Here is a 12,890-nt window from a genome sequence, read left to right as displayed (position 1 = left end):
TGGATATTCACAGCACAGCCGGCCGTGGACAGACGCACACAGCGCGCACTCATGACCAAGAGAGCCTCCTTTCCAAGAAATCCGTATTCTGAACTGAGAGGGCCTGTTCAAAGGGAAAACAACAGTAATTATAAAGGAGTTCGACACCTAAATCTACTGCGTGCAGCGCCCAGAAGCCAGCCTAACAACTCAACCCAATAAAACTCATTTCTTGTCCTGTGAAATTAACATCTTGCCCGGAATTTCTTTTTGAGTAAAAACGGGTAAAGTACCGATCAATACGTTTTAAGCAAATAAAAGGTGCGCGAGAGTGGGGGAGGCTACCTCTGGTTAAATAAACAACCCCTGTTGAAGTCATACGACGTGGGGAAATGAATATTGGTGCAGGTCTAGCCAATGTGGCGACCTGCAGTAACTCGTGGGTGGCCAGATTCCAACACAGGACCAGACTGACCCTCGAGCTGGCCTCCCCAAAACCACTAGAACGCGTGCCACGGTCCTGCTCTCAATTAGCACGGATTCACACGTGTGAAGAGCGTGGCAGCCAGCCAGCGGTGGCTGAAGTCATCTCTGTTCCAGGCCTCAGGAAAGAACTTCAATCCCAGTTAAGAGTCAATCTCGTCCCGGGCATTCCAGCCAACAATGGGAGCAGATACTAACATTTTCAAATTATTTAAACATCCATAGTTAATTAGTAACGAGTATGTCACAATGACCAGAACTAATTAAATAGTTATAGTGTCTCACAAAACGTTTAGGGTGTGTACAGAATGTTGGACACCTTCCAAGATGGCGCTTGCATGCACAGTTCGCAGGCCAGACTGGTCTGTTGAGAAACAGAAAGATGTCCCTGCATCAGCGACTAGACAAAGCTGCAAGGCCTGGAAAAGAGTCAAGATTTTCAGATTTAGGTATAGAGCAACCGAAGCAGATCTGCTCTGCAGACTAATATAAAAGATGATGCTCAAAATATTTAAAATGGTAAATAAAATACGTCCTGCACAACTACCTCAGTCCCCCAATGTCCATAAATCATCTAGACAGTCGATGTTGGTCACATTAGTTTTGGCATCGGATTAACGTATAGCTGCAGAGTATGCATGCACACCTCTCCGGGGGAAGAACATGTTAGAATGTGTACACTTAAATGGTTAGTGGCAATGAAAAGTTACATTACCTGCACCAGGCCCACCCGGAAGTATCTAATCAAAGACTGGCCATTTCCGTGTCTTCACCACTTCCTGTAAAGGAATTCCGACCCTGAATAAATTAATCTTTTGGCAGTCAAGAGTGAGCAGATTCTACTCTGGCCCAAACTGACAGTCGGACTCTTTTCAAGATTGGTTTCATCTCTCTCACTCTCTAGCGGTGGAACCCATCTTGTGGTCCCTAAAGGGCAAGGAGAAACCGCCACCTTCAAGAGGTTGGCCAGGGACGTAAAATATGGCAGCCATGGTTGTGCCCTCAGATGCAGTTATCAGCCTTCACGTACACAACTGATCACATCTATCAGAGAAATAAGAAGGGAAGCTAAAAAATTAACCCCTCCTAAGTACTTGGTCTACTGAGTCCCATATTCTTCCACACCCCCTACCCACCTTATTCCACATCCTTTATGTCACTTTATGGGGCACTTTCAGCAACAGTCACTATAGTCAAACTTGGGGCAAAGAGCTGATGTTCCTGATTCTAAGCCAGCAGTAAAACAAATCTATAAGTCCTCCTGCGAAACCCACACCTCCTTAGCACTTTGATACCATTTAAACACGCCATGCAGTCAGTATGTAGTGTTGCCGAATAAACACCCGTAGCAACTAAAAGCACACAAGCCCTTTTAATAATTACCTTTTAATGTAGTAAAGTATGTTTTCTTGCCACAAGTTGCACAAGTATACATGGATTTGGAAATTGCTATTATAGTGCTGTAGCTACTGAAAATAAATATTAAAAAATGGGAAAAAAATCATATTTCTTCAGGCCCTAAATGCAATGTACTGTGACATGAAGGAGGATTAAGGAGTCGGTGTGGAGTCTGGGAGGCCATGAAGTATGGCATTCCCACCATCCAGATGCTAGAGTACGAGGGCTTTTACAGCAGTTCTGATGTCATTTTCTGGAAGAAACAGCTGATAGCAGGCTTCTTTTTGGGAATGTTCCTTGTGGGTGAGGTTGGTGCCCAGAGTGACTCCAAATGACTTGGCATTTGGTGAAAGCAGAGGTTCAAAGCAGTCAAGGTTCATGTCATTGAGCCAGGTTTGTACCATTTCGTGTTTATTTTTCTTGGCTGTACATTCTATACGAGATTGCAAAACTTGTTCCGCCTGTATGTTTCAAGGAGACCCTAAAAATATACATTCCAGAATGCATCCTAAGGTCACTGGTCTTATGGGGGCCATTGCTTGGGAATGCAAAATGTGCTCTGCCTGCATTTTTTTTTTTTTTAAACAAAAGTGGAGTACAAATAACCAATCAAAAAACAGTCTATAAGCAACTTTGACTGAGACAGAAGGCTCCTTAGTCTGCTAGTCACAGCTCATGTTCTAGGGTAAGCACACAATTATTGAGCTTAAAGAAAAATAAAAAAAGTATTAGAGGGACCAGCTCTTCTGCTTTCTATTTTAGTGTGGGGGTCTACGGACTCTCGAGCAGGTTCTCTACTGCTTAAACCTCCAGTCTTGTGAGAACCACAAATAATGGACACAAAGCGAGACCAGAACAGTTCTACCAACAAGAACATATTGAATGAATCATTACGGACAACAGTTTTCCTATGAAAGGTTGCAGTCCCACGGTTTGACAAATCATTTAGTTGCTATTAGAGATAGTACTAAACACGAAAGCTGCGGCTTTGAGATAATATGGGAGCTGGTCTCCAGCTCTTGTGGCCATCTCAAACTACTGGATGACTATATATGAATAATATTTTAATTAGCTTACGAATTTAGTAACAAGTGACAACAGGCATTTCATATTTTGAAAAAACTTTATTTTACAAAACGTAGCAAATAGTGACAGGGTGCATTCTGCAGGCACGGGCTTTAGATACAGACTGTTCTTGCAAACCGCAGTCTTGGACTCATACACGGTATCCTGCAGCCAAGGCCGCAGACAGAGGATCCTTCGACCAGAACTTCAGGCAGACCTGATCCTCCAGTCACACCTTTAAGGCGGGTAACTAACGTTTGTAACTCTGAGGATGGAGATTAAGACCTTGATCCAGATTTTGCAAGTCATCAGGAGGTGTCCATTGTGTCTCCCTCTGCAATGAAAGCAAAATCAACAGAAGATCAGGAATGTGTGAGATATGAAATGGAACCTGTCATAAAGCCTTGGTTTTGCTGCTCATAAGATGCTTATCAGCCATAAACACAAGCATTAGAAAAGTTAACAGGTTTCACCTTTTCGACTTATTGGCTTTGCCAATGCTTTCTGCTGTTGAAATAATAATAATAATAAAAAATATATATAAAAAAAAAAGACTGATATTGTGTCCCTTCAAATACAAATTATGATGCAATGGTGGCCGAGCATGACCATGTAATACAGCATGATGGAGGGCACCATTTTATATTGTCTATTCACCTGTTCAAAAATGGCAGACAGCACTTGTTAAAAAATATATAAATAAACTGATGGCAGACCTGTGCTAAGGTGTTTTGTAAGGCTAGAACAGCCCTGCAGCAAACAGCAGCCGCAAGGAAAAAAACAAATTAAAGGGGAAACCCTAGTCCCCCCCACCTCTTTTTTTGTTTGTTTTAAAAGGACCCTGACAATGGTAATGGAGGGGGAGCAACTGCAGGAGCATGTGTACAGAAGTGAAAAGGAGTGGGTGGCGCAACTGAGGAGACCTACAAATAAATAAAAAGTAGAGTTAGGCAAAGCAAAGGACGAACTGGGAGGAGGGAGATACATGGAGTGCAGAGGGGCGCAGCAAACGAAGTAGGAGACACTTTCTTGAAGTGCTGAAAGAAAGAAAAAAGTAGTTCCCCGAAGGTGACCACTGGAAGCATAAAAGTCATCCAATCAAATGGATGATTAAGAAGCTATGCTGTAGGGGAAGAACAACACGAGAAGAAAGTCAATGAATAAGAAGCAAATGGGTGACAGGAAATCCAATGAATGGTAAGCAGTGGGTGAGCTCGGAGCTCACTTAAGTTTTGGTGCGGTCAACAAGAGGTGCTTCGACAATGAACTATGAACGTAATTTACGTGTAACTAAGTTCTCATAGTTGGATTCTTTCATGGCATGTGACTGAGTGATCCAACGATGGATCATCACTGTGGCAAGAAACCCCTCCAGTCCAGCACCGACCCCGTTAGAGAATCACCGTGTATGGTACAGGAGGCAGTGTGCCCAGATCCACTGATCGACGAAGAGGGAATTTCACCATCACCATGAAACCTTCACAGTTAAGAAATGCTATGTGTAAGGAAATGCCTCCTTGGCATGGTTACCCCCTGACTTTTTGCCTTTGCTGATGCTATGTTTTGAATTGGAAGTGTGCTGAGGCCTGCTATCCAGGCCCCAGCACCAGTGTTCTTTCCCTAACCTGTACTTTTGATTCCACAATTGGCACACCCTGGCATCCAGATAAGTCCCTTGTAACTGGTACCTCTGGTACCAAGGGCCCTGATGCCAGGGAAGGTCTCTAAGGGCTGCAGCATGTCTTATGCCACCCTGGAGACCCCTCACTCAGCACAGACACACTGCTTTCCAGCTTGTGTGTGCTGGTGAGAACAAAACGAGTAAGTCGACATGGCACTCCCCTCAGGGTGCCATGCCAGCCTCTCACTGCCTATGCAGGTATAGATGAGTCACCCCTCTAGTAGGCCTTACAGCCCTAAGGCAGGGTGCACTATACCATAGGTGAGGGCACCAGTGCATGAGCACTGTGCCCCTACAGTGTCTAAGCAATACCTTAGACATTTTAAGTGCAGGGTAGCCATAAGAGTATATGGTCTGGGAGTCTGTTTTACATGAACTCCACAGCACCATAATGGCTACACTGAAAACTGGGAAGTTTGGTATCAAACTTCTCAGCACAATAAATGCACACTGATGCCAGTGTACATTTTATTGTAAAATACACCACAGAGGGCACCTTAGAGGTGCCCCCTGAAACTTAACCGACTATCTGTGTAGGCTGACTGGTTCCAGCAGCCTGCCACACTAGAGACATGTTGCTGGCCCCATGGGGAGAGTGCCTTTGTCACTCTGAGGCCAGTAACAAAGCCTGCACTGGGTGGAGATGCTAACACCTCCCCCAGGCAGGAGCTGTAACACCTGGCGGTGAGCCTCAAAGGCTCACCCCTTTGTCACAGCACCGCAGGACACTCCAGCTTAGTGGAGTTGCCCGCCCCCTCCGGCCACGGCCCCCACTTTTGGCGGCAAGGCTGGAGGAAACAAAGAAAACAACAAGGAGGAGTCACTGGCCAGTCAGGACAGCCCCTAAGGTGCCCTGAGCTGAAGTGACTAACTTTTAGAAATCCTCCATCTTGCAGATGGAGGATTCCCCCAATAGGATTAGGGATGTGACCCCCTCCCCTTGGGAGGGGGCACAAAGAGGGTGTACCCACCCTCAGGGCTAGTAGCCATTGGCTACTAACCCCCCAGACCTAAACACGCCCTTAAATTTAGTATTTAAGGGCTTCCCTGAACCTAAGATTTTAGATTCCTGCAACTACAAGAAGAAGGACTGCTGAGCTGAAAAACCCCTGCAGAGGAAGACCAGAAGACACCAACTGCCTTGGCCCCAGACTTACCGGCCTGTCTCCTGCCTTCCAAAGAAACCTGCTCCAGCGACGCTTTCCAAGGGACCAGCGACCTCTGAATCCTCTAAGGACTGCCCTGCTTCGAAAAAGACAAGAAACTCCCGAGGACAGCAGCACTGCTCCAAAAGAACTGCAACTTTGTTACAAGGAGCAGATTTAAAGACCCCTGCAACTCCCCGCAAGAAGCGTGAGACTTGCAACACTGCACCTGGCGACCCCGACTCGACTGGTGGAGAACAACCAACTCAGGGAGGACCCTCCGGCGACTCTACGACTGTGAGTAACCAAAGTTGAGCCCCCACAGCGACGCCTGCAGAGGGAATCCCCAGGCTCCCCCTGACCGCGACTGTCTGAACTCCATTTCCCGACGGCTGGGAAAGACCCTGCACCCGCAGCCCCCAGCCCCTAAAGAAACGGAACTTCTGTGCAGGAGTGACCCCCAGGAGGCCCTCTCCCTTGCCCAGGTGGTGGCTACCCCGAGGAGCCCCCCCCTTGCCTGCATCGCTGAAGAGACCCCTTGGTCTCCCATTGAAAACTAAAGGAAACCCGACGCTTGTTTGCACACTGCACCCGGCCGCCCCCGCGCTGCTGAGGGTGTACTTTCTGTGTGGACTTGTGTCCCCCCCGGTGCCCTACAAAACCCCCCTGGTCTGCCCTCCGAAGACGCGGGTACTTACCTGCTGGCAGACCGGAACCGGGGCACCCCCTTCTCTCCATTGCAGCCTATGCGTTTTGGGCACCTCTTTGACCTTTGCACCTGACCGGCCCTGAGCTGCTGGTGTGATAACTTTGGGGTTGCTCTGAACCCCCAACGGTGGGCTACCTTGGACCAAAAACTGAAACCCGTAAGTGACTTACTTACCTGTGAAAACTAACAAAAACTTACCTCCCCCAGGAACTGTGAAAATTGCACTAAGTGTCCACTTTTAAAACAGCTTATTGTGTTTTATGTAAAAAGTATACATGCTAATGTAATGATTTAAAGTTCCTGAAGTACTTACCTGCAATACCTTTCAAATGAGATATTACATGTAGAATTTGAACCTGTGGTTCTTAAAATAAACTAAGAAAATATATTTTTCTATAACAAAACCTATTGGCTGGATTTGTCTCTGAGTGTGTGTTCCTCATTTATTGCCTGTGTGTATGTACAACAAATGCTTAACACTACTCCCTTGGATAAGCCTACTGCTCGACCACACTACCACAAAATAGAGCATTAGTATCATCTCTTTTTACCACTATTTTACCTCTAAGGGGAACCCTTGGACTCTGTGCATGCTATTCCTTACTTTGAAATAGCACATACAGAGCCAACTTCCTACATTGGTGGATCAGCGGTGGGGTACAAGACTTTGCATTTGCTGGACTACTCAGCCAATACCTGATCACACGACAAATTCCAAAAATTGTCATTAGAAATTGATTTTTTGCAAATTGAAATTTTTCTCAAGTCTTTAAAGTCCTGCTAGGGCCTTGTGTTAGTCCCTGTTAGCATTTCTTTTAGAGTTTAAAAGTTTGAATTAGATTCTAGAACCAGTTTTAGATTCTTAAAAAGCATTCCAACTTTTAGAAGAATAATGTCTAGTACAGATATGAATGTGGTGGAACTCGACACCACACCTTACCTCCATCTCCAGATGAAAGAGCTAAGGTCACTCTGTAAAATAAGAAAAATAACAATGGGCTCCAGACCTACCAAACTACAGCTCCAGGAGCTGTTGGCAGAGTATGATAGAGCCAACCCCTCTGTGGATAACACAGATGAAGATGATAGTGAATTGGAGGAAGATTCCCCCCTACCAGTCCTATCTAGGGAGGACAGGGCTTCTCAAGCCCTGACTCCAAAAATACTAGTCAGAGATGCTGGCTCCCTCATAGGAGGGACCATCACCTCTGAAATCACTGAGGATAACTCCAGTGAAGAGGACATCCAGTTAGCCAGGATGGCCAAAAGATTGGCTTTGGAAAGACAGATCCTAGCCATAGAAAGGGAAAGACAAGATATGGGCCTAGGACCCATCAATGGTGGCAGCCACATAAATAGGGTCAGAGATTCTCCTGACATGTTGAAAATCCCCAAAGGGATTGTAACTAAATATGAAGATGGTGATGACATCACCAAATGGTTCACAGCTTTTGAGAGGGCTTGTGAAACCAGAAAAGTGAACAAATCTCACTGGGGTGCTCTCCTTTGGGAAATGTTCACAGGAAAGTGTAGGGATAGACTCCTCACACTCTCTAAAAAAGATGCAGAATCTTATGACCTCATGAAGGGTACCCTGATTGAGGGCTTTGGATTCTCCACTGAGGAGTATAGGATTAGATTCAGGGGGGCTCAAAAATCCTCGAGCCAGACCTGGGTTGACTTTGTAGACTACTCAGTAAAAACACTAGATGGTTGGATTCAAGGCAATGGTGTAAATGATTATGATGGGCTTTACAATTTATTTGTGAAAGAACACCTATTAAGTAATTGTTTCAATGATAAACTGCATCAGCATCTGGTGGACCTAGGACCAATTTCTCCCCAAGAATTGGGAAAGAAGGCGGACCATTGGGTCAAGACTAGGGTGTCCAAAACTTCCACAGGGGGTGACCAAAAGAAAGGGGTCACAAAACCTCCCCAGGGGAAAGGTGGTGAGACAGCCAAAAACAAAAATAGTAAAGAGTCTTCTACAGGCCCCCAAAAACCTGCACAGGAGGGTGGGCCCAGAGCCTCTTCACAAAACAATTCTGGGTACAAGGGTTAAAACTTTGATCCCAAAAAGGCCTGGTGTCGTAGCTGTAGTCAGTCTGGACACCAAACTGGAGACAAGGCCTGTCCCAAGAAAGATACCACTTCTAACTCCCATCCAGCTAAAACTGGAATGGCCAGTCTCCAAGTGGGATCAACAGTGTGCCCAGAGCAAATCAGGTGTCACACTGAAGCTACATTAGTCTCTGAGGGTGGGGTGGATTTAGCCACACTGGCTGCCTGGCCCCCTAACATGCAAAAATACAGGCATGCAGCTCTTAATTAATGGGACAAGTGTAGAGGGCCTGAGGGATACAGGTGCCAGTGTCACCATGGTGACAGAGAAACTGGTTTCCCCTGGCCAATACCTGGCTGGACAAACTTATCCAGTCACCAACGCTGACAATCAGACTAAAGTACATCCCATGGCTATGGTAACTTTAGAGTGGGGAGGGGTCAATGGCCTGAAACAGGTGGTGGTCTCCTCAAATATCCCAGTAGACTGTTTGCTTGGAAATGACCTGGAGTCCTCAGCATGGGCTGAGGTAGAACTGAAAACCCATGCAGCCATGCTGGGTATCCCTGAACTGGTGTGTGTCAAGACAAGGGCACAATGCAAGGCTCAGGGTGAAAAAGTAGAGCTGGAGTCTGGAAAAATGGCCCAGCCTACCAAGAGAAAAGGAAAGTCAGCTGGTTAACCAGCTGCAACACAACACCAAAAAGAGAACCTCTCTTCTCAGGAAGAAGTTCTGCCCTCTGAGGGAACTGAGCCTATGGAGCTGGAACCTTATCAGGTTGAGCTCTTGGGCCCAGGGGGACCCTCAAGGGAAGAGTTGTGTAAGGGACAAGAAACCTGTCCCTCTCTTGAAGGCCTTAGGCAGCAAGCTGCTGAAGAGTCCAAAGGCAAGAAAAATGGAACACATAGGGTCTATTGGGAAGATGGACTCCTGTACACTGAGGCAAGAGATCCCAAACCTGGTGCCACTAGGAGAGTGGTAGTGCCTCAGAGTTTCAGAGAGTTTATTCTGACCTTAGCCCATGATATTCCCCTTGCTGGGCATTTGGGACAAACCAAGACGTGGGAGAGGTTAGTCAACCACTTCTACTGGCCCAATATGTCCCAGAAGGTTAAGGAGTTTTGCCTCTCCTGCCCCACCTGTCAAGCCAGTGGTAAGACAGGTGGGCATCCAAAGGCCCCCCTCATTCCACTTCCAGTGGTGGGGGTCCCCTTTGAAAGCGTGGGTGTGGACATAGTTGGTCCACTAGAACCTCCCACAGCCTCAGGAAATATGTATATCCTAGTAGTAGTGGATCATGCTACTAGGTATCCTGAAGCTATTCCCCTTAGGTCGACTACTGCCCCTGCAGTAGCCAAGGCCCTCATTGGTATCTTTACCAGAGTGGGCTTCCCTAAGGAGGTGGTGTCTGACAGAGGTACCAACTTCATGTCAGCATACCTAAAACACATGTGGAATGAGTGTGGAGTGACTTACAAATTCACTACACCATATCATCCACAAACTAATGGCCTTGTTGAGAGATTCAACAAGACATTAAAGGGCATGATCATGGGGCTCCCAGAAAAACTCAAAAGGAGATGGGATGTCCTCTTGCCATGTCTGCTTTTCGCTTATAGAGAGGTGCCTCAGAAGGGAGTAGGATTCTCACCCTTTGAACTTCTGTTTGGCCACCCTGTAAGGGGACCACTTGCTCTTGTTAAAGAAGGCTGGGAGAGACCTCTTCATGAGCCTAAACAAGACATAGTGGACTATGTACTTGGCCTTCGCACAAGGATGGCAGAGTACATGGAAAAGGCAAGTAAAAACCTTGAGGCCAGCCAACAACTCCAGAAGTTGTGGTATGACCAAAAGGCTGCACTGGTTGAATTCCAACCAGGGCAGAAAGTCTGGGTTCTGGAGCCTGTGGCTCCCAAGGCACTTCAGGACAAATGGAGTGGCCCTTACCCAGTACTAGAGAGGAAGAGTCAGGTCACCTACCTGGTGGACCTGGGCACAAGCAGGAGCCCCAAGAGGGTGATCCATGTGAACCGCCTTAAGCTCTTCCATGACAGGGCTGATGTAAATCTGTTGATGGTAACAGATGAGGACCAGGAAGCTGAGAGTGAACCTCTCCCTGATCTCCTCTCATCAGACCCTAAAGATGGCTCAGTGGATGGAGTGATCTACTCAGACACCCTCTCTGGCCAACAGCAGGCTGACTGTAGGAAGGTCCTGCAACAGTTTGCTGAACTCTTTTCCCTAACCCCTGGTCAGACACACCTGTGTACCCATGATGTGGACACAGGAGACAGCATGCCTGTCAAAACCAAAATATTTAGACAGTCTGACCAAGTTAAGGAAAGCATCAAGGTGGAAGTCCACAAGATGCTGGAATTGGGAGTAATTGAGTACTCTGACAGCCCCTGGGCTAGCCCAGTGGTCTTAGTCCCCAAACCTCACACCAAAGAAGGAAAGAGAGAGATGAGGTTTTGTGTGGACTACAGAGGTCTCAACTCTGTCACCAAGACAGATGCTCATCCCATTCCTAGAGCTGATGAGCTAATAGACAAATTAGGGGCTGCCAAATTCTTAAGTACCTTTGACTTAACAGCAGGGTACTGGCAAATCAAAATGGCCCCTGGAGCAAAAGAAAAGACAGCATTCTCCACACCTGATGGGCATTATTAGTTCACTGTTATGCCCTTTGGTTTAAAGAATGCCCCTGCCACCTTCCAAAGGTTGGTGAATCAAGTCCTTGCTGGGTTGGAATCCTTTAGTGCAGCTTATCTTGATGATATTGCTGTCTTCAGCTCCACCTGGCAGGATCACCTGGTCCACCTGAAGAAGGTTTTGAAGGCTCTGCAATCTGCAGGCCTCTCTATCAAGGCATCCAAATGCCAGATAGGGCAGGGAACTGTGGTTTACTTGGGACACCTTGTAGGTGGAGGCCAAGTTCAGCCACTCCAGCCTAAGATCCAGACTATCCTGGACTGGGCAGCTCCAAAAACCCAGACTCAAGTCAGGGCATTCCTTGGCTTAACTGGGTACTATAGGAGGTTTGTGAAGGGATATGGATCCATTGTGACAGCCCTCACAGAACTCACCTCCAAGAAAATGCCCAAGAAAGTAAACTGGACTGTAGAATGCCAACAGGCCTTTGACACCCTGAAGCAAGCTATGTGCACAGCACCAGTTCTAAAAGCTCCAGATTACTCCAAGCAATTCATTGTGCAAACAGATGCCTCTGAACATGGGATAGGGGCAGTTTTGTCCCAAACAAATGATGATGGCCTTGACCAGCCTGTTGCTTTCATTAGCAGGAGGTTACTCCCCAGGGAGCAGCGTCGGAGTGCCATTGAGAGGGAGGCTTTTGCTGTGGTTTGGTCCCTGAAGAAGTTGAGACCATACCTCTTTGGTACTCACTTCCTAGTTCAGACTGACCACAGACCTCTCAGATGGCTGATGCAAATGAAAGGTGAAAATCCAAAACTGTTGAGGTGGTCCATCTCCCTACAGGGAATGGACTTTATAGTGGAACACAGACCTGGGACTGCCCATGCCAATGCAGATGGCCTTTCCAGGTTCTTCCACTTAGAAAATGAAGACTCTCTTGGGAAAGGTTAGTCTCATCCTCTTTCGTTTGGGGGGGGGGGGGGGGGGGGGGGGGGGTTGGGGGGGGGTTGTGTAAGGAAATGCCTCCTTGGCATGGTTACCCCCTGACTTTTTGCCTTTGCTGATGCTATGTTTTGAATTGGAAGTGTGCTGAGGCCTGCTAACCAGGCCCCAGCACCAGTGTTCTTTCCCTAACCTGTACTTTTGATTCCACAATTGGCACACCCTGGCATGCAGATAAGTCCCTTGTAACTGGTACCTCTGGTACCAAGGGCCCTGATGCCAGGGAAGGTCTCTAAGGGCTGCAGCATGTCTTATGCCACCCTGGAGACCCCTCACTCAGCACAGACACACTGCTTGCCAGCTTGTGTGTGCTGGTGAGAACAAAACGAGTAAGTCGACATGGCACTCCCCTCAGGGTGCCATGCCAGCCTCTCACTGCCTATGCAGGTATAGATGAGTCACCCCTCTAGTAGGCCTTACAGCCCTAAGGCAGGGTGCACTATACCATAGGTGAGGGCACCAGTGCATGAGCACTGTGCCCCTACAGTGTCTAAGCAATACCTTAGACATTGTAAGTGCAGGGTAGCCATAAGAGTATATGGTCTGGGAGTCTGTTTTACACGAACTCCACAGCACCATAATGGCTACACTGAAAACAGGGAAGTTTGGTATCAAACTTCTCAGCACAATAAATGCACACTGATGCCAGTGTACATTTTATTGTAAAATACACCACAGAGGGCACCTTAGAGGTGCCCCCTGAAACT

The 12,890-nt window shown here is 47.1% G+C and overlaps 1 protein-coding gene across 1 annotated transcript in view; it reads right to left on the bottom strand.

Annotated features, from left to right (window-relative positions):
- Positions 1-2,964: 2,964 nt before the first annotated feature.
- RUVBL2 (RuvB like AAA ATPase 2) overlaps positions 2,965-12,890 on the bottom strand; it is a 75,096-nt gene continuing 65,170 nt past the window's right edge. The window contains exon 15 of the mRNA XM_069200858.1: positions 2,965-3,259. Coding sequence (XP_069056959.1) covers positions 3,234-3,259 — 26 coding nt within the window. The 3' untranslated portion in view covers positions 2,965-3,233. The remainder of the gene's footprint in view (positions 3,260-12,890) is intronic.

Source organism: Pleurodeles waltl, chromosome 7 (assembly GCF_031143425.1).
Source record: "Pleurodeles waltl isolate 20211129_DDA chromosome 7, aPleWal1.hap1.20221129, whole genome shotgun sequence".
Taxonomy (NCBI): domain Eukaryota; kingdom Metazoa; phylum Chordata; class Amphibia; order Caudata; family Salamandridae; genus Pleurodeles; species Pleurodeles waltl.
This window is presented reverse-complemented; position numbering and strand designations above follow the sequence as displayed.